The 22626-nt window shown below is 39.1% G+C and overlaps 1 protein-coding gene across 9 annotated transcripts; it reads right to left on the reverse strand.

Annotated features, from left to right (window-relative positions):
- Positions 1 to 5600: 5600 nt before the first annotated feature.
- Positions 5601 to 22626, reverse strand: SLC30A6 (solute carrier family 30 member 6). 9 transcript variants are annotated; one of them, XM_082307505.1, is made up of 15 exons: positions 21363 to 22626; positions 19631 to 19685; positions 18685 to 18771; positions 17979 to 18063; positions 16965 to 17007; positions 14388 to 14453; positions 13884 to 13964; positions 12579 to 12614; positions 11652 to 11746; positions 10891 to 10939; positions 9025 to 9144; positions 8633 to 8735; positions 8278 to 8325; positions 7621 to 7689; positions 5601 to 6119 (listed from the first exon to the last, which is right to left on the reverse strand). In XM_082307505.1, exons 4-15 carry the CDS (start codon positions 18004 to 18006, stop codon positions 5622 to 5624), a joined length of 1236 nt encoding a protein of 411 aa, XP_082163631.1. In that variant the 5' UTR covers positions 18007 to 18063; positions 18685 to 18771; positions 19631 to 19685; positions 21363 to 22626; the 3' UTR covers positions 5601 to 5621. The 9 variants fall into 9 exon arrangements, with proteins under 9 accessions (XP_082163631.1, XP_082163630.1, XP_082163625.1 ...); XM_082307504.1 differs by having other exon boundaries at positions 19483 to 19685; XM_082307499.1 differs by having other exon boundaries at positions 19467 to 19685.

The following is a 22626-nucleotide window of genomic DNA, read 5'->3' on the forward strand; positions in this document are numbered from 1 at the left end:
ATTTAATTGCATTGGAGAGCACTAAAGCAAAGCAAAATATAATGATAGCTCTTGCTAGACTGATTATTGATTCAGCTGTTCCTGGCCCAATGTTCCATGTAGCCAAATAAGGTAGCATTAAATAAGAATTAGTTTCAGCCTGGAAAGAATTTGATCTTTCCATGTCTTACCTCTGAATAAAAAAACCCCAGAATTTTTCCACATTGTTATCACTGTTTTATGTCACATATTAAGATCCCAGGAGGGAATGGCTCCCGACTTCAGTGTTACCTACAGTTTTCACAAGGTGTTACACAGATTACATCAGAAATAATTATATTAGGAAAGCAATCACTTTAGAAACTATAGTTTTACATAAATGTAATTTTAAAAGCAAAGTGCTATCTATCAAAAGTAAAAGAAGTATGAGAATCAGAAGGAAGAAGACAGTTTAAGCAACAAAAAGTAAGGACAAGCCATAGCCTATATCAGGAAAAGATCCTCACCAGTTTAACAACCCTGTGCTTTTACATTCCTTACTGGGATTATGCAATACATTTAGTATAACACTCTAGCAAAAAACTAGCCTGGAATGAAATCAACAGGAGAAGCCAAAAGAACAATATTAAAAAGCTACCTACAGAATTATGGTTTCCACTGGTAAGAAAAAGAGGAGAGCATCTGAAGAAAATAAATAAAAAAATTTAAAAAATCAAGCTGGTAGAGGATGAACTAAGAAAAAAAACAGTCAGTATTTTACTGCTCTGAACTTCTTCCATTAGGAAGCTCTAGCCTGGGCAAAGAGATTTAAAAAGGAAATAAGCTATGGAGTTGTAGGCATGTCAGATTTGGCCCGTATTTTACCATTTTCCTAAAGCGAACATTTCTGAACCCAAGATGATATTTACATACATATTTTAAAGTCACAATAGAAATATGTATTTACAGCAATGCGAATTTGTAAAATTTTACTATTACAGGACAGCCTGAAAATGAAATTCAATCTGGTTTTGTTGCTCAAGATGAAACAAAAGCATTTTATGTTTTCCCATCACTAACATTTGTGAGAAATGTTTCCATTTTGCATGCAACTTCTGAAATAGAATACAACGAAAATTCTAAAAATTGGACAGGTGTTTATTTTCAGATATTACCGTACATCTGTGTAACTACATCAAAGCTATTTGAATTCTTTGCTATCATATTCTCCTCTACTTCAGCCCATGAGAAAACATTCTAAACTACTAAATGAAATCTTCTGAAGTTTGAATACTCTGAGCAGTACAAGGCACCTACTACACCCTCCTAAGCGGTGAAAAAAGGTAACAAAATGGCTATATGTAGAAATACTGAACATGAGTTTCTGTGGCTAATTTCGTTTTTACAGGTGAACTCTTGTGGTGCTTCATACTTTGCAGGGCCTCTCAAAAATGCTTTCTCCATTTGCAGTGTGCCACTCTGCTTCTTCAAGAATTTGAAAGTTAACTTAAAATAGGCTTCATTATGAAATGTGGCATCAGAGGGTTGTTATAACTGGGAAAAGCCTGATTTTTTTAAATCTCTCTTAGAGTTAGTTGAAATCATAATTTAACCATGTAGTTTACACCAAATCTCTGGCATGTCAATTTTGTCACCGATTTCTCACTGCCTGAGCATGCAGTTCTCTTGAGTTATGTTTACTCAGTTCAAAGAAATGAGATACAGGTTGGTGTAATATGATTCAATGGTTCTCAAAACATGAAGAAAACTTGAAGAGGCTTGCTTTCCCCTCCCGCCTTGTTTTTTTGTGAGTTTGGGGTTTTTTCCTGTTTTTGGTACAGGAAAAGAGGCCCATCTCTTAACTGGATGTGAGCCCTAGAAAGGGTTTACTTAGAGGGGAGAGTCATCATCTTAGCAATTTATATGATCCGTCATTCATTTAAAAATAACTGCTGGAAGGAAAACTTTTATCAGCCCAGTAACCACGTGAATCCAAGAACCTAAGCTCCCAAAAGCACAAGAACCTGAAGCAGTCAGGAAAGGAAAGACATGGTGCAAGGTGGGTTCTCACTGCTACTAAGGCAGAGGAGAACATGCAGGTAGGAGAAAGTCTAGCCATTTGATAAAATACCTAGAAAACAAAAAATACAAGTGAAAAGACCAGTACTGGTATCTCTTCCACTCTCAGTTTCAACATCGAACATCACCAAGTATCCCAATCCATAGGATCTGGATATGCACAGTACAGATAATCACTTCAGAATTCCGAGATGAGCTTTATGTTGAAGAACCTGTCCCTGGATAGTTTCTCTGTCCCTTTTGGATGCTGGCAGCAGGGGACAGAAATCAACTGAGGGACGTCAACTAATCTGGTAATTACACAAATCGGCAAAATTGCTGCACAGGTTCTCTCCTTGAATAGGATTTGTCACATCTCAGTCAAGGGAGGGGCAAAACCAAAATAAAAATCATCAAGCTACCACCCACGAGAGGCTGTCATTGGCTTGTCGGAGTCCTCCTAAAGGTGTACGTGGTTACTTCCTGGGTGAAGGGAACATAGAACAGAATGAACTCAAGAGCCATTATTCAATAGGTAAAGCTGCAACCCCCCCAAATATTACATTAGTTATCTGTATCGTAGTAGGCGGTCTAGCTCCTTTTATATCAGGACAATGCAGTTTTTCACAAGAATCTCAAGCCTAAGTAATGGTACATGCCCCTCACACTCTCCAAAGCTTGATGCATTTCCCTACAAGGAAAGTGATCCTATGCAATCACAGTTGGAACAAGTTAAGGGAGTAACAACGCCAAATCCTCTGGCAGACAGAAATGACAGCGAGTACCACTCCTCTTTTTCCTCTAGCTGGGGCAACATTCCCATCGTCAGGAATGAAGATGATATAAATTAGCAATTCTTATTCACCACACTTCACATAAACATTTAGATTGTGACCACCTAACAGCAAAATGCAATTAGAAAAGACAGAACACAGTAAAAATGCTTTCTGTAAAATTATTACAAAGACCCAGTCTACATTTGTAGCAGACCCAGCAAAACAGTTCTAGTTTCACACATCTGCTCATTGAGACTGAAGTATCACCTGAGAGCATCACTTAAACAATCAATATATATAAAAAGATAACTATAAAATCTTGCACACAAATTACCACTTTTTCTTTGTGATTTAAGGATGACACTGATTTTATTTTCCTCGTATAAAAGGAGACATTTTACTCTGTGCCGATTTAACAAATATTCTTAATATATTCATAACAATAAAGCAGCTAAAAAGCTGTTCTAATCTCTAAAAGAATCTTTATCATCTGCACATATGCTATATATTGTAAACAATCACTCCAAAAATAGTTTTGTTAAAGTGATTATATTGCACTCAGAATTCTGGGATTCTCATTCTCCCTTCTCATTTTAAATCAAAGATCAGCTTCATTTTTTAATAAAATGGAGCTTTAATTTTCTACTAAAAACAAGGAGGCATGCAATTAATATAATACAATGTATTTAAAATGTCAGAAAAAGGGCAAGTGTTTGGTTATGGAACTGGAGTAAGGAACAATTCCCAAATAGGCCACACGAGAGTAGTATATTGTAAACATTCTGCTGGCTCTAAGGTGTTGCAGACGCTGTAGCGAGCGCAGTCTAGTTCAGCACCCAGGAGGTACAGAGAATCTGTTCAAGTGTTTTGTACTTCAGTGACTTTCCATGTAGCAATGGCACGTGTAATAGACTACACAAAAAGACAGAGTGATGAAACAAAGGTGATCACTGAGCTAATACCGACCTCATAGAAACATAGCCAATCGTTACAAGTTCATTGTAATCTTTAAATGCAAGTTTTCCAGGTCATTACATTTTCTAACACAGCAATGAAACTGTTACTCTTGCTGCACATGAAGCACAGAACTAGATTCCCTACTTGCAGCTTACACGGACTGTATACCAGTGGCAGTCTGGACGCTACCCTCAGCCTAAAACTTCCCGGCAAGATACCACCGTGCAGAACGTCGTCTTGCTTTGTTTGCGAGAGCGACGCCCTCCTTCATGCGTCAGAGCGAGAAACACAGGTAGTGGAGGGGGGTAAAAAAAAATAAAAGAGGAAAGCAATGTCCTTTTGCAGAAAAAGAAATCCTCAGCCAGTGTGAAGAGGCCACAGATCTTGAAAATTCAAATGAAGGCTGTTTTTTCTCAACTCAGTTCTACAAGAGAAAGATTTCTCTATCAAACCCATTATCTTCAGGTAACATTAATATCTTTGGAGTCCCTGAGATACTACAGCTCCATATAACCACCTTGGACAAATGGAGAGACTGACTTAGTATACATATTAGCAAGGTGGAAGCCAACATATAGCACCCTGAGTTGCAAGTGAAACCGTAGGAATGGGCAACCCGTTCCTCAACAGCCAAGAGATGCAGAAGAAAGTGCAGAGCAGGTATTGGCTAGGGAATTAAAAGATACATACTGCACAGGAGAACAGAAAAAAATTGAAGTATTTCTAAAAGGCCTTTCCCTGTTATCAGAGCAGTGAAGAAAAAGACAGCAGTCAGAGGCAGTCAGAGGGAAGAGCTCTCTGAGAAAGGCCCTGAAGAAATATGGCCTTCTAGATGTACAGTAAAACAATAATGCAAAAGCAGAGACAAGTTAGGCAGTCTTGTTCCAAGTGTGCCCCAAAGGTTAGGCACTCTAGCAATGACTTTAAGAACTGTCAGTGATCACTGACCTGTACTCTGGATATAAACCAGGAATATAAATAGATTTTCCCCCCCCCCCCCCCTGGAACTACAGAAAAAATACAAAGAGGAAAAATACAAAGTCACAGTCAAATTTGAGAGAATACTTCCATAGTCAAAAATGAAATACTGGCTTCAGAAACAATACAGCCATCTGCTCGGATTCTTAAATAGGGTTAATTGTAAAAAAGAGGTGCTTGTAAAATCTTAAGTTTGAAATATTTTATTTCCCAGTATACTGCTAAATAATTTTGCAGTTAAACCAAAAAGGAAGAAATATCAGAGATGAATATGGAATACTTACAACTAGAAAATGGTTGCTGGACCATCTGAATTTCTATAAAAGCATCAATAAAAATGTAAAAACATGGTCTCACAAAATTAATTAGAATCTGAAATGCCAGATTGTCTTCACAATGGCCACAATATGAATATTGATGGATTTTTGCAACCAAAAACTAATTGTGACTTTGCCAAAAGATGGCTTAATACAGCAAAACATCTCTAAAAACTGGGACTTGTATTTCTGCAATTTCCTATTCTCTCAGCTATTCAGCAAGCAATTCTCATTAGAAAAAAAAAATGCTACCTGGTCACGATTTTACTCTCTTATGGAATTGTGCTATATCTCAATACATTCTTGGGAAAATAAAGAAACGTGAATAAAAAGCTGAATAGAAATAGACACTCTGTAAAAACTACCTGTAAAGTATCTTAAGTCTGGAAAATATTTGTCGGATTACACAGGCTACTGCTGATGCAAACAAAAAAATTGCAATTTAACCATTTCATGAATATGAACAATGCACTTGTTCCCAGCCATTTAGAATGATCTGACATTCCAAATGTTTATAAAAATTGGGTAATAAAAGAATTAAGTCAATACCCTTAAGTACAATAAATAATGGTGTTTATTATGGTCGGGGTTGCCCACGAGTGTTTGTTCCATATCTGCTTGGGACATTTGTAAAACCAGTTCTGAATCCTTGAGTTGCTCCCATTCCCGGTATTCCAAATCCTTGATTGAGTACACTGCTGTAGGGTGCGGATCCATGATTAAAGCCCAGTCCATAGGGCCTTGTCTGAGTGTTTAAAAGGATGACTGGACTCACATTTTTGCCTGGTGTATTAAAAGAAAATTCTGGCGGTGGGCTGCTGGGCTTAGCTGGAGTGGAAGTAACAGGGTTCAAATTATCAGCAGCTTTCAAAGATGGCATTGGAATAATATGATGATCCGAAAGGTTCAGAATATTGTTTGCAATAGGCACAGATGATAAGGTAGGTCTGATCCAGTCATCTTTGAAAATCTGAACAGTCAAGGTAGAGACCAATGTGTATAATCTGTTAGTGACATGGGCAAGTACCATTTGTTCATTTGCATCTCTCCGAATTCGGACATGTACTGATCCAGCCTAGAAAGTGATAAAAATAAGTTGGCTGTTAACTGTTACTTCAATAAAGGTTCTTCATATGCATTCAAGAAGAGGCAAGTTATCCTGCAGAGAATTACGCAAAGACCTTTTGCAGTGCAGACTACTGACTAAATTGAGAAACTCGTTAAATAATTCCATAATTGGGATACATTTTGGTCTTTCCTAACCCGTTGATCTCTTATGAACATACCAAGATCATCATTCAGGAAAAGCGAGTCTTAAAACCAAACTGTAAAATACAACATGTGATGGCAGGAAAGGAAAGGCAACAGCCGGGAGAAAAAGTGGCCCAAAAGAAGAACCAAGTGTAGACAAACTCCACACGCCAAATTTAGGAAAAAGTGTCATCACTGTGCTGTTGGAGCAGGCAAGAGGACAACACGCATGGCAGACACGCTCAAATTGGGACCTTTAGCAAGAACGGAGCCAATGCCCCTTGTGGGACTCAGACTAAGAGTTTCTCCTGGACATGCATATAACTGCGGGCTGCCCCTGCCTTCCTCTCAGTGGCACTGTCTCAGTTACCTTGAACTACTGCTGCAGAAGAGAACAGGACACAGAACAGAACCCCTCACATGCTTTTTCAGTTCATATTTAATAAAGAACGTGGTTCACAGCTTGTGCTATATAAGCCATTTTTACATCAGACGGTGCAGCTGAAAACATATCCAGGTCTCAAGAAGTTTCTACTACAATCTGGAAGACGCCAATAGGTAAATACGCATACAAAGGTTTTGCAAATATCTGTGATCAATCCAACAGTGCTGTGATCCAGTATTTTGGGTGGCAGAATAGGCAACTGGAAGCTATTTTCACATCAGCAAGTCAGAGCTGCTGCCTTTTTCTTTTATTAACAACGGTACCATACTAGAAGAATTCAGGAGTAGAGAAAAATTCTAAAAGTCTTAGTTTTCTGGCTGTCACAACATACCTGCATCAACTTAGGAATAACTGAGTTCTGTGTGATCATTCTGTATCACAAAACCCCCCTTCATTTCTTTCAGCTTACAGAATATCAGTACGCAAATGTAGTTGTTTTCTTCCACCCCCTCCCCCAGAAATGCTGAAAACAGACGATTCTACTGTAGACCTTCGGTACCTGAAGGTTTACAGTTTCCTTTTTCTCCCCTCTCAGACAATTTACACGAATATACCATTTGAAAAAATGTCTTTACTATTGTTTCGGGTTTTCTTCACTGCCGAAATACAAAAGAAATTCTACAATTGCAAAATGCATGCTTTAATCCAGAGCTGCAATATACACAAATAATACTAACCAATAACAAAGCTTTAAAAAATATAAAGGACAGGGGAAGAGAAGTTTTGCAGTAAATCACAAGGACTGAGTACTGACTCCATCAAATTTTTTTATATTTAACATTTCAGAAGAAATATCTTACTTTATTTAAATAAAAAAATAAAAGTAGTAACAGACACAGCCTTTTTTAAAGGCTAAAAAGACAATAAAGACATAACTTACCAAAGTGCCAAAACCTAGTGTCCAGAAATGCTCATTTCGAACTTCCAAGACACCATCCAACGTAGAAACCTAATTTTAAACCAACATCCAGAAATATGACAATAAATTAGAATGTTTCAAGTCCTTTTAGAAATGTACTTTTACACGTAGCTGAATAATACAGCATTTTCAGTAGTGAAATAAAAGCTTCCAGACACAGAACGGACGATGTCTGTTAATGATGCCACTAATGCTTATCTACTGTAGTTTTGCTACCCTTAAACATCCAAATCCATCAAAAAAGTGGATTTACATTTCAAGTAACTCTTGCTGCCAAACTGCAGTATTTTCTCAACTTGATATGCTGTAAGTCAACAGCTACCTGTACTCCTTTTCCTCCCCCCACGCACATTTGTAAACCACTTCACAACAGCAGCTTGAATTTAGTTAATAAAAACAACAGCCTGCATTATTTTAACAGATTTGTTCCAGATACCTGAATGACACTATTCATCTTAGATAGTAAGAGCCAAATTTTCTACACACAGCTAAAAAATAATATTAAAAAAATAATTCTTTAGCAATCTTCTTGGACTACTGACAAAAACTCTTCATATTCCTGAATGCTTATTTAACATTAGCTGTGCACACTGTGTTATGTATTATACACTTACTTACCTCTCTAAGAAGTTTATCTAACTGGCCAATCACATGAGGTGGGGTTGTCTTTAAGAAAAAGAAGGAAAAGAAAAAAAGAAGAAAAAACTTATAATAAAGATTAACTGGCCCTGTTTAAGTAACAGAATCTTTAAGTCTGGTCTACCTACACAAGAGGCCAATGGCATTAAACAATAAATTCTTAAGACTTCATGACGCATATTTCTACTGCCCTTAAAATTCTTCTAGCACATCACAAATTCCCCTTGGAACACTTCCTATTCAAATGCTTAAAACATATTTTATGTTTTTAAAGAATAAGAACATTTAACAAAACCAAAACCACAAAAAAAATGGTGTTGTGACATTGCCTTACCTGGAGTAGTACTTTCCCGCTGTAGACACTCATGGGATACATGGTACCAAATGTCATCAAAGCAATTGCTATAGCAGAGGCTGTGTCTACAGCGAAATAATTGCTAGAGAGAAAGGGCAATTTTAAAGAAAAACATGTTTTTGAAAGGCACAAGAATTTTCTTTTGATTATTTTTCATTCTTTTAAATTATATACACTTACAGAATATTACACTTACTAATCTCATCTGAACTATACATCTTTGAAAAAAGATTAATACATTAATGGAGTTGCAGTACCATTCATACAAAATACAGCTTTTGATGAGATCATTCCTTTCATGTAAAAAATGCAATTTCCCATAGACTGGACACAAGAAGAGTTACTTTTTTTTAAATAACAACTGTACGTACTTGATTTCAATGAGCATATATGTAATGCAAAGAGCTAGAGCTCCAGCAATATCAATCAAGACAAAAGGGTTCATTCGTGGAAGAAAGATGCTACTCAATCCTGGGATGATTCCACAAATACTGTAACAAAACAGAAAAAGCAGTTGTCAGCTCGCTGTTCATCATTACTTCAAAACTCAAGAGAGTTACACCCACTATTTCAGCATTTGACTTCAAATACACCTTGCAGCCACAGCAAATGATGGCTCCAAGGACTGAAAAGGCCCTTCTAATTCTGCTCAAAGTTCTGTAATAGTCTGATGTCAGCAAACATTAATCAAGTTTAGATCCACGTCACATCTGAAACTAATACTTACCTCTTGCATCTTAAATTTGCTTTAAGTCTATCTTCCCATCTACAAAATGTTACACTACACTAGTCTTTATACAGTTTTTCTACATGTTAAAATATGTATCTTGTGCTACTTCCTGTGTTCTGGTAACATAGCTAGCCGCGTCAGCGGTACACAACACAAGTGCGTTACAGGTTCAGATATTGCTATTACATATATGTAAATCTTGGGGGGTTTGCATCTCTCTAGTCTTCAATCCATCTGCCACTCTGGTGTGCAAACGTGTTCTAAAGCCAAAGCTAACTAACTCATGGAGTCTGAAAAGAGGGAGGAGACCAGCTAGCTGAATAAGAGGAGACCAAAAAACCCATGAGGGGACATTGGGAAAAATTATTTATCTATAGTTAGTAATTCTAGACTTTTGATCTGGGAGCCCTTCAAGTTATCCATCTGTGTCCTTCCCCGTAACACTGTGTTACCACATCGTTAAAGAAAAACTCTGCTAATGTCTGTAATCGCTATCCATGGAGTTTTTTGTTGGTTTTTTTGTTGTTGTTATTTTGGGGTTTTTTGAGTGTGTTTTTGTTTGGTTTTGTTTGTGTTTTTTTTTTTTTTTTTTTTTTTTTTTTTTTTTTACACTGAAACTCCAGGTACTCGGGCAACCCTATTGTTAGTCTTCCAAAGCTGTTTTGCAGAATTTGGATCTGATGATGTAATATCTCAAACACACATAAAACCAATTCTTCTGTTTAACAAGCTAGCATTCTCTGCTTTCCTCAACCATATACAGAAATCAGAACACAGAAACAGATGGGCTTTGTAGCATACTTAACATGTTACACAATATGGTTTAATATTCTTATTTTGATACTGACAGCATAAGTACTTGGAGGAACATGTTATGGCTCAAAATAAATGCTTCTGACATCTGACAAAATTATTTGCAAACAGTGTTATCCCGCATTCAGATATCCAATACAAACAAGAGAGTTAATAGACAAGATGAATGAGCAATGCTGCTTCAGCACCTGGAAGAGACAGACTTTCCAGTTTCCTGCTGGACAAGTGAGGAGTTTCCATAACTATGTTTCAGTGAGTAACCTGTTTCACGTTATCACTTTTAAACTGCAACCATCCTAGTCATTTGCCCACCCCACAGAGTGAATAAACACAAATTACTACAAATTATGTCACTCAGGTAACGGTTGTTGAGAAATGCAGTTCACGTCTGTAGAGGAAAAAGCTAGTTTACCTCACCTCATCCAAGGAGAATTACATACAACGTACTGAACACATTCAAAGGGAAAGTTAGCAGAAAGATGTATTTCTATTAGATTGATGTATCTGGGAAATATGAGAGACAATGTTTGCTCTCGAGTTCATACACTAGACTCACAGTAGGTAAAGCTATTTTAAAAGCTCTAATACACAACCGTTAATGCCTCAATACCCATCCAAATCGTTATCACACACAAAAAAAACGAACACTGCCTTCCAAAAGCTAACAATTTCGAAAAACATTATAAAGCTTTACCTTCTACTAAGATCTGCAACATGCTCCTGAAGCCAACTTGTGCTGGCAGCTGCAAAAGAAAGAAGGTAATAAAATTACTACAAGTAAAGGTATCAATTTTAAAGTACAGTTAAAGTTTTATTTTAAGGGATGAACCCAATATGCTGCGAATGAATAAATGTATCTCAACAGATTCACTATCACTTGAAAAAAACCCAAAGTCTAGCTTTTCCAGGCAGTAAGTAAAATGCCTGCCTCACATAATAATCTGAACTGATTAAATAAAACTATAATTGCAGATTATAATATTCATAATTATCTTTAATATAAAGTATTATATATAATTATACCTATAAACAATTTACAGTTAGCAGGAATGATTGCAAGCCTACTTCACAGTGAAAAAGTCCCGGGTAAAAGAGCTATTAAGAAGAATTATTACATTAACTTATTTTTAATCCATTAATATATCCATAAAATGTCTTCAAAGTTCTGATATCTGTCAGATGACCTTCACTGGTTGAATCCAAAAGACTGAAAATAAAGGGTACTTCAGCATTAAAATGATACTCAGTTTATCATATTAATGACTACATACTACTCAGAGAGCCCTATAAGCAAACTAGAGTTGAAATTCGGATGGCAATGAAGTTATATTAATGGAGGTAATAGTAATATACACCTGCTAGTTAAGAAAGTTACCAAACAAGTTATACCTTGATAAAAATAGGAAACATTAAAATCTTTTCCCAATTCTTGTTATAGATTAATTTATCACATACCTTCAGAGACATAAGCAAAAGGTTTATTCCTAATGGAAAGCATGGTAAATAAGTTGAAAAAGAGAGCCACGAAAGTACCAACCAGCAGTCGCCCACTAGGGAGGAGAAAAAAAAAAAAGTATCTTAATTTCACATCATCACAAAACATGCAATCAAGCTGTAATTACTAGTAACAATATCAAAATACTTTGCTTGGTATCTTTCACTGAGACTGAAAACAAGAGTAAGGTAAACTAGTGTAATGTTTAATAATTGGCAGTGTATTATCATTTTAAGGTTTATATGAGATCACTGAACTTTGCACGGTAGCGTTATCACATTAGGCTGTACATAATGTTCATAATGTTGAGTAACAGTTCTTAACTAATTGCATATATGCACACACATATATGTTTGTCCTTTGAAAATATAAATACATTGTCACCTCAGCAGTAGAGCTAAAAAAAGCTTAGTTTCCTATGGAATTATGCCCTATGCCCCTACCCTTTCCTAGGAGCACTACAACGTCACCATACATCCCACGTCCCAGTCTTTTGCCCCGCAACACCTTCTTTTCCTTTCCCCATACTCTTTATAGCCTTCTTCATCTTTGCAACACCTCCAGTTCCCTAATGATCACAGCATCCTTCCCCTCCACGTACCAGGCCTCCTAAGAGGCCTCCATAAGAAATAAGAGTAACAAAACAGGCAAAACCAGCAATATATACTTAAATCATTATTTAAAAGAGCATGTGCGTTACATTTCAATTGTATCTTGAAAAAACTATTTGCAATATAGCTTGCACATAGTTTGAAACAAATGCCAAGGTACCAAAACCACTTTGGTGTTGAATGTACTTGCATAATTAATACATGCTAGATTAAGAATTAGAAACACAGAGGGACACTGAAAACACTATCATTTTACATGTCAAAATAATTTCTTACGTGTGTATCTCAGGTTGTTCCAGAAACCGCTCTGCACTATAAAAATAATTGAAAATTCGAGTTATATTCATACGATAAAACCTTGATAGCCGAAGTATATTTTTTCAGTTCTGAAGAATTAGCTGCCATTCATAAACAAAAACTGACAGATACAGTACTGCAAAGAAAATGAATTGCTTAAATAAGCACAGCAGTTTTTGTAAGTGCTGAAAGCATTTAACACTGAAAAGAAGCAGGGTGTAATTTAGATTTTCCAACTATTTCCAAACTGTGCCACATAGGTGCTAGCTACCATGAATGCTGCCTACACAATAAAAAGATGCTTGTAAATGAACATGCCAAAAAATACTGCTACTGCCACCACTGGTGTCGGTAACCACAACAAACTAAGTCTGAAATCCCTGACTTACAGCCTCTCACTAAGCAAGGGCAAAGAAAGTAGACGTTCGATAGTGTGGTGGAGATATAAATCTTTTTTTACCCACCAGTAAAATAAGAAATGAGCTTCAGCTGTAACAGAAAAACCTATGATAAGTTTTGGGAATTTCCTAAAATTGATCTTCGAAAACTTGGAGGCTTTGACAGCACATCATTATTAGAATTCATTCCAGTGTATTGTCAGTACAACAGATCAACCTACAGTATAAAATTGCTAAGTTGTTAACATAGCCCTTAATAGAGAAAATAGAGCCCTTGAATAGAAAAATGGAAGGTACACTGCCCCAGTTTTAAATTCCAGATGTCAACAAAAGCCTCTTCATTTTTAAAGACTAAGATAATCTTTTAGGCTAACCTCCTGAAATACAAATGCTTCCAAGCGTAGATGGTATGTCAAATTAATACTTGAGCAAATTTTGAAGGACTGATGAAGTTGATAGTTTAAACATTCAGATCCTTAATATATTATGAAGTTGCTTTACTTCATGAAGTAACTGAAGTAAAAAAAAAAAAAAAAAAAAAAAAGAAGAAAAGTTTTATTTATTAATGACCTTAAGAGTCAAGATGCATAGGGAAACGCATTAAATGAAATATCTAACTTTTTGGAAACTATTATTCTTAAGAACATTGAGTCTTTTCCTTGAAAGCTGTTTAATTACATTTATCAATTCCTATCATTTCATCTAAAGCCTACATGTAGTGTAATTAATATAAGTAAGCAGTAAGGTTTAGCAATATTTAAAAAAAATCTGAACTTTTTCTACAATATCTCTCTACAGATAGCATTGTAGAATGCATATGCTTCCGCTCAATCTGGAATATCTTCATACGTAACAAAAAATTAAAGAAAATGGTACATGTCCCTACCTTTCTTTCAGTATAAAAAGAGCACCAAGCTGTGCCAGAACTGTAGATGCAAATACGGCTAGAACTTCAAACCTTTCAAACCTGAAATTTGAAAATTAAGTTTAGAAACACTGAACATTGAACAATGCATCAAATGCATTCTAGTCCGTGCAGGAACCAGCAGGATACACCTACTATTTCCAGTTCTTTCAAGAGCAGACATATGGGAAGAAACTGGAAGTTTTATGGAATAGACATTATTTTCCATTTCTTTTAAGCCAACACTCCACTTACCACAAACAGCTTAAAATCAAGCATTTCTTAATTTTTTTTCCTGTCCCTTCCCTTTCCTCTCCTCCCCTATTCTGTAACTGTTCTTTACAGCATCAGTCTCGGGTCTCCTTATTTTTAGGCTCTTTTACACATAGATTGTTAGTCACGGCTGTTAGGGGATACAGGCGATGACAGTCAGCAATGTCTCAAATGTTGTATTATCAAACACTACATCTTGTTATTAGTACTTACCCAAATGAATAGACTGGGCTGGGTTTCTTCATCATTACCCAGTAGCTTATTAGACACGTTACCAAACTGAAAAAAGGGGGAGAATTGAACTATGATAAATAACTGCAGCCTTTACAAATCAGATAATCAACAAATAGACACTTCAGCCACCAGAACTGAACAAATGAATATAACCACGTCGTACCAGAAACTGAACACCTCCATCGCTGTCACAATGAGGGTTCCAGCGAATCCAGAAAAGGTTGTGCTTGTGAATAAAACTGAGACTGCACAACGTCTCAGCTGTTCCCATAAAAAGAGCAGCAAATAATTTTAGCGGAATGGTAGTCAGTCTAATTCCTTACACCAGGAGACAGCCTAATGCTGTACTTACGGCATGCTGTGCTTACAAAGGCCTTCTTCAGTATAGAACATCGCTCAGCCTAAATCAAGTTTACCATAATTCCAAATGCAATGCATTTGTCCACTAAGGTTCTGACACAAAACAGCACAACCAGTGTTTAATCTGGATGCACTCCATGAATTTTCTGAAAGGGACCCGGAGCATGTGAGACCATGAATCTGACTAACAGCCAAAGGTGGCTTGAGAAAATCCTTTTAATACTGTCTGGTGTCACACATAGTAATGAAAAGTACAAAACAAAAGCCTATGAAAATATCAAATTAGACACCCAGTAAATGCTCTTCTTACATGTGCTTTATGAACTTGCCTAGAAATACTGTAACATGAGGAAGGCCATTTAAATGAGAGGGAACATGATAAGCAAGATGACGGGACGGTCATATTTGTGTCACTTCCTTTTTATCCCAGTGAAAGAGTGAAGAAAGCTCTCCATTAAACTCTTCTTTTAGAGATATACCATGAATTAGATTTAGCACTCTAGAATAAGTCTTAGGCTATGCCAAGTATTTCCTTTCTTTTCCACAGTGTAATTTGTCTACATATATAGCCAAAACAGATTTACTTTTTTTGGCTGCATTCATCTGCACAAGCTCCAATCTAACTGGCCATTCACTGACAGCCACAGGTCTCTCTTGCTATTTTCTTTCCAAGTTTTTCTCTCATTTTGAACGTCTGAAATTCCAATTATTTTATCCCCATGGTACAAGCCTGAATTTTTCTAGGAAGATTCTAATTTCCTTTGCCTATTTTTCCTCTATTGACCCCTTTGGACAATTTTTTTTAATTGGAACCCACCCAGATTCAGTGCCATCTGTGCCTTTGTGTGGCCCTGTCTTAATTAATGACAATGTTAAATGAGACTGGATCAGGAAGTCATCCCCACAGCTACTGAACAATCACATCCTCACAACCTGATCCACAGCTGTGTGGAGTAAAAGCAAAAGCAGAGGAAATAATACTGCTCATATACAAAAGAGTAAATTCGTATACTCTGTAAGACTATTATAAATGACCAGGAAGATGACAAAAATGAAAGAACCAGAAACTGACTTTTGCAGCAGAATTACTGAGCAGTGTTCTCCCTCTCAGCAAATCAAAACTCTTGAAAGAGATCACTGTGAGTTAGAATTATCTTATAGACCATCCCCTAATTAACCTAATACATCAGTGCCAGGGTATTCCATCTTCTCCTAAAACTAAAAAAATAATATCTATACAAATATGAAATACAACGTCAAAACTTTCCCCAAAGTGAAAAAGGTATTTTGAGTCAAGATGACAAAACTCAGCAGATACAAAATTCTAAGAAAAAATGAGATTCATTAAAGTTATATCACAATTCTAATGCAGTCACAGATCAAGTTTTTTGTGCCTATATCAACCACTCATTTTCCTTTCTGCATGTTTGCTGCTGTTATTTGTAAATGTTTTACTATCAGTCAGATAAGCTATAGTATGTAGTAGGCAAAACAGACTGCAGATAGCTGATCGACACTTTTTATAAGCTAGTGAGCTAGCAAGGAACATAATGTAGGTTAATAATTAAAAAAATACATGCATTTTATGGAGTTTATTTCCCAACCAATGCTACCAATCTGCATCTCAGGTAAGAACTGACTATATTTCATGTCTATGTTATCAATATTATCAAAAGTGTTCAGAACTTTCATACTTAAAAGTAGTTTTAATATCATTTTGTTAGGAAAGAGGACAAATACTAAAACTATCTAATGACCTTACTGTAAAAGTGCATGGGATCTAGCTCTTGAAATATTTTGAAATAGAAATAGAATTACATACTCCTTGTTTCCTCATGCTAAAACTGAGGGATACTTCAGAACCAATGACTCTGGCATTAGGGAAATGTTCCGAGCAAACCACCAGCTAACAGTTTGATGCTAGATTCTGTTTTATGTTGGGCATCTGCACAGAGAAACCCATGACTGAACTGATTTGTTACTAGTCATTCTCAATACAGCTATGGTGTTTGTCATCATCTATTTATTGTAATGTACAATTTTATACTCATTTAAGCTACATTTAAACCAGTTAGTGTTTCTGTACTGATGACTCTAAATAACATGTGTTTGTATCTGTGAGTAAGTTTTATATGCATAGAAATATACAAAGACAGGCACAAATGAACAGTAAGACTAAATGAGAAAAAACCTCACCTGAAAAGGTCAAAGATTGTCAAATATGTGTAAGCAGTTAAAGCTGAAAGGAAAAAAAGCAAATATTGAAACAATATAATTTTTCAATGCAGAAATCCCTTGTATTCTTCTAAGTCCCTCTTGTGCAGCTCTTTCTCATCTTCTATCTACATAAATTGTCTCTGTTGATAGAGCAAGTCTCTCTGTCTTTTATACGTGTGTATATAATATGAATGTCCTAAACACACCAATATATTTAACTTCATAAACAGGTTGATTATGGCAATCCTAATTCTAATAAAGCACAAAATAATGCCCAGATACAAAAGGTATTAAGCTTCTGACTAAGTTGTGACTAAGAATTTAAAAACAGAAAAGTCAGGAGATCTTCTAGTAACACATCATCCGCCAAAGCAAGAGATCTCTCATATGCATTACTGCAGTGAAAAGTAGGTTCAACAGAATTTTTTACTTGTTTTGTTTCTCCAACCCATCTTGAAACTGCAAGAAAACCTGTGTCACAAATTAAAAATGTAAGGTATTCTACTTTCAGTACAGATGACAGGAATCATCTTGCAGCTCCTATACAAAAGCAAAAGATATACAAAATATTGGAAAGGGGCATTCCTGGAATCGGAGAAGCCTTTTGCTGCACTACAAACATCTTCATTCAATTGCAAGTGAGAGTCTCTATATGTCACTGGTACTATTTATATAAGGATCAGGTTTGAGGACTAGCTTAAAAGTCTACTTTTTTGCTATCTTAAAGATAAAGAGGGTACTGCAGGAAGAAAATGACCAGCAGGTCTGGAAGACCTTGCAAACTTTGAAGGACTTTCACCCATCCACACTTGCCTGCGAGAAATGCCTCTAAACTGACTGTGGCAAATCAAAAGGAAGCACTTTCCAAACCTGGGTGTGCAGCCACCTAACTCCATTATGTGCTGAACTTTGCTTTTTTTACTACGTTGGAACTTCACAAGCCAAGAAACACGTGGTAGTTGGTTGTAGTTTCAGTACAAGAGAGCCACCTACCTATGCTGTTTGTAGAGCTGCACCACATTAGCAGGAAGCCAATACATATTAAATTTATAGCACCAAACAACAAGATCTTCCAGGACTGTTGACGAGAATAAATATGTATTTTACATCTTACAAAAGTTACACGAAAAAATATATCTATCAGGCTTTAAAAACAACATTGCAGTACTTCATCATGCAAGCAGAACTGGCTTCTCCTCCTCCCAAAAATTTACAATTCATTTCAGAACAACAAGCCCATATTCTATTTTTAACTTTACAGATTGTCTCAAAACTTATTCATAAACAGCACTTGTGCACCATGCATAAAATACCTTCTTGGTCTAAAAAAAATGACCCCTGTATAATATTTGCATTTCGTTACAGCACACACTATCTGACTTTTGAAGACAGACTTATACAACTTCGCATTAGTGGGTTTCTTTCTTTGTGCTGGAACTTAGGTCCCCAAAACATCTGTGCATATTCAGTTTACAGTTCTACTGAACGCATTAAATATAAGTACAATTCCAGAGAACACTAACTGACAGGGACAATGCACAGGAAGGAATCCAGCTTCACAGCTGGATTTTTTTTTTTAAGTGTAGCTGAAGAATTTCAAAGAAATATTCTCAAAATATGCTCAAGTTAATAATGTATTTTAACTTAGGACAGCTAATGTCTTTTTAATTATTATTCATTTTTTAAAAGAAATACTTACCCTCCTATCTGCTGCAACCAGCCTAAATTCATGTGTTAACTTTCCAACCAATGATCTCTGTGATTTGCGGAACAGGTGTATTGTCCCCTTAAAAAAAAAAAAAATTAAAAGTTTAATTAAAAATTTTACTTAAACCAGAGTTTAAATTAGCAAAAAGGAAATCTTCATTTATGAACTATTTCCATAATTATATCAAAGATTCACAATGAGGTTTTGTTAACTAGAGATAGCCCGTAAACATTAAATTCAGCAGTATTTTTTGATACCCATTTTACATGGTTATTATACATGACTTAGCAACAAGCTTCATTTGAATATAACCCAGAATTCAAGTTTACTGAAAAACATACCAAAATACCATTTAAAGACTGGTTTTTTACTTTTATTTAAATAAAACTACTACAGATGTTCTGAAAACACAAATATTTTTCTTTATCAAAGCACACTTCCCACCCAAAGCCAAGTGGTTTATTAAACAGGAAAATATTATTTATTTACACATATGTAAACGAGAACCCATCAGAGAAATAAAAACAATGCTGGTATCATCTGTAATATGGTGGACACAAGGCCAGAAGCATGATGAGACATAGAAATAATCTCAGTCATGGCTTAACCTAAATGCACACAGTAGATGCGGTCACTGTGTCACCCTTTCCTAACTTCTGGTTGCATGCAGATAAGCACTCTCCTGGGGTGGAGAGGACACATGCGCATGTAGGAGATGGGAGCGAGGGGGTGCTACATGGCTCTCCTGAAAGTGTGACAGGGAGCAGACTGACAGAAAAATTCATCAACCGTGCCACTTGCTCCCCTTCCTCAGAGGTCCCAAGCTTCTGGTTAGTTGTCCTCCATTCTATTCTCCCCACAAAGAAGCTTTCCACGTGAAAAGCCCTTCTGATTTGCAATAGAAATTCGCGGACTTGTAATGGATGGTCTGTCATACGCATTAATTCTGGGCTGGATGAAATAAAGTTTGATTGTAGCTATCACACCTGTAACTGCCAGCAGAAGACAAAAAGACATACTAACAGGCTGGTCACCAAAACACACTCAGTTAACATACAGACATGTTTGTCAACGCTGTATTTCATATTACGTGTAGAAATACATGTATGCCTTCGTGCCATGAATTAAAAAAGCAGTATAGATCCCAAGTTTAGCTCACCTGGGGCAAAAGGCTGGCACTTAGTGTTTTCTTTACTAGCAAATCACTACATGATGATTTTTTTTTTCCTCGAGAGACATATAGAATGACAGGACACTTTGGAAAGCTTTTCTAACAGGCAGTGGACTGCCTGCTTACGATGGCTGCTCTATCGCCTTAGCACCCATTGCTTTCCCATGCTGTTAGCACTACGTCCATTGCCAAACTGCACTGTGCCACACCTCCCTGCTCACTGAAGGATGCCGTGCGTTAAAGCTGTGTATTCTGTACCACAGAGGAGAACCTCATGCAAACCCACGCTAGCCATAGCTCACCCCTGGAAGCAAGCTCTAGGTCAGCAGATGTTGCACTTTGGCATTAATGCTTCCCTAGTTTCTAAACTTCTGGCGACACAATGGAGAGAAACACCTCTGTGCTGAGCAGGAGGGCAGCTACCCCATACCTCAGCCACTGAAGGTCCCCATGTGGTGCTAGAACAGCTGCACAAGAAGTATTTCTACGAGTATGAGCATCTGCTTCAACAATGCCAACAGGTACCTGTCGTTGATACTGATGTCAGTTCATTTGCGCTCAGCATAAAAAGGGAACGCTTAGAGACCCAGCTGAACAAGCATACACAGTGGCCATTCCCAGAAGAACGACTTTTCTCCTTTGGGAAGCGAGCCGTAGGTACCAGGAGTAACAGTCCTGTGCTTTCACTGACAGACACATGGGAGCAGGGGCAATATAACCTGTTTGTCCTGATGCGAATTTCAGTTCCCTGACCGATTTGGTGTTGAATGGGAACCGTGAGGCTGAGGCCGAGACTCAAACCATAGCCCGGCTACAAGGCCGAGCGCCCGTCGCTCGTCCCAGCCGCAGCTCCGGCGGAGAAGCCCTCCGCGACCCCCAGCGCCCAGCTCGCCCCAGCCAGCTCGCCACCTGCCCGCCGCTCAGCCGCCGGGGCCCAGGCGCCCGCCGCGGCCCTGGGGAGCCACCGGTGACCGGGGAAACCGCGCGCGGGTCTGAAGAGAAAGTACCACACGGGAAGCCACGCCGCGCGCTCCTCCCAGGCCCCCGAGCCGTTAACGGCCGCGCCAGGCCCCGCCGCCCCGCCGCAGCTGCCCCGGGGCGCCGCCGCCTGGGCGAAGGGTCACTTCCCCCAGCTCCCCTCCCCGCCCCGCCGGCGGGCGGCTAGCGACGCCGCCGGGCTAAGGGCAACGGGTGGCACCGCCCGCGGCTGAAGGCGGCGGAGGCCCGGCCGGGCGGGGCGGACCCCCGCGCGCAGCCACGTCACCGCCGGCCCGGCGGGGCTCGCGCCCGGAGCGGAGCGGAGCGGGGCGGGGGCCGGCGGCGCGGCGCGCTCCAGGCCAGGCCGGCAGCGGGCCCGGGGCGCTCAGCCCCGGCCAGCCCCCCCACAGCGCCAGGGCGGCCCCCCCCGCGCCCGGCAGCGGCGGCCCCACCGGTCTCCTCGCCCCGTTCCCACGCACGACTTCCCTCCCGCCCCCTCCCCCCCGCGGGGGCCACTCACCATATTATTCCCCGCACCGGAAGAGACGGCGCCATGCGAAGCCGGAAGAGGCGGAGGAGGCTTCCGTCGCTACGGTAACGAACGGACCCGTAAGGCCACGCGCGGGAGCGGACGTGACGCGTCATGGGCTCCCGCCCTCGGCCGTTAGCGGTGTGCCTCTCCTCGGGGCCCCGGCTGGAGGCTGCCGCCCCGCTCCGGGGAGACCGGCCCCGGCCCCGGCCCCGGCCCGTCGCCTTCGCTCGCCCCTCCTCACCCCGAGGCAGCGCACCGGAATCCGCAGCCGATTCGTTCTCAGCCGGCGTCGTCCCCTCCGCCAGCGCGCTGCGAGAGCCGCCGGAGGCGGGCAGCTGGCAGCGAGGTGGCGGCAGAGGCCCTGCCCACCCCAGCTCCCTCAGCCCGGCAGCCTTCCCTTGGGATATAGGGAATTTTGTATTAAATCCCACTGCATTTCTGCATTTCATCTGCCCTGTTATCTGTGAGAAGTCAAAGAGAGGACTCCCGTCGTGGTGGTCGCGATACTCCGGGCCGCAAGGACGGTTTTATTTCACCACTCCCTCCGTACAAAAATACACTTCCAATCATGATAGCATCATTACAGCCCGTCCTCTCTGCTGCTGTATTCTGCATAAACGGCAGTAAGTACGCATCTTTCGGAGTGGATCTTTCTCCCGGCAACATGCAAAAACCTCAGAAGGACAGTAGCTGTCAGAACCGCAGGAACTCTGTGGTTGAAAATGTAGTCGCTACTTCGTGTGCTGAAGTTCTGAGAACTTCCCCTGTCGCTCTGAATGTGTTAAGAGGTTGGCAGCATTACAGTTCAGCGGAGTGACCTACAGGCAGCCTAACCCCATCCCAGAGTCTATCGTGGCACAAAGCAGAGCGCGGACTTTGTAGGAAGAAAAACAGAGCCCCATTTAAGGTACTGTGGCCACTGTTACCAAGGCTCTGGAACATGGGGACAAGAGGGCTGCAAGGTGACAATAATCTCCTTATGTAACCTGAGTAGCAGCCCACTGAACTGTACCCAACAGTTTCTGTCAGAAAGAACGAAGTACAGAATTGAAGTTTTCTTGGAAGTTAGGATCCTGTTAAGGAAAATTGTGTTACAAAACACCCACATGGGATTTAATGTACAGAAAGATTTAGTCACAAGACAGCTTCTTTATTATTGCCTTTAGGAAATAAGTGAAAGAGGTAGGAATAAAAATTGAAGCTAGATATTTTATTAAGACAGATTATTGTGCCTGGGAAGATACCTGAAACA

This window comes from Platalea leucorodia (genome assembly GCF_965183815.1).
Source record: "Platalea leucorodia genome assembly, chromosome: 3".
In the NCBI taxonomy this organism is placed as follows: Eukaryota; Metazoa; Chordata; class Aves; order Pelecaniformes; family Threskiornithidae; genus Platalea; species Platalea leucorodia.

Bases quoted from the DNA above. Each gene is read 5' to 3' on its own strand.
- SLC30A6 (XM_082307499.1), bottom strand. From the start codon at position 19,634: ATGCGTATGACAGACCATCCATTACAAGTCCGCGAATTTCTATTGCAA. The intron at 14,454-16,964 runs GTGAGGTTTTTT...CCCTTTTTTCAG, and splicing joins ACAATCTTTGACCTTTTCAG to TTTGGTAACGTGTCTAATAA. The intron at 13,965-14,387 runs GTAAGTACTAAT...TTCAAATTTCAG, and splicing joins AGCCCAGTCTATTCATTTGG to GTTTGAAAGGTTTGAAGTTC.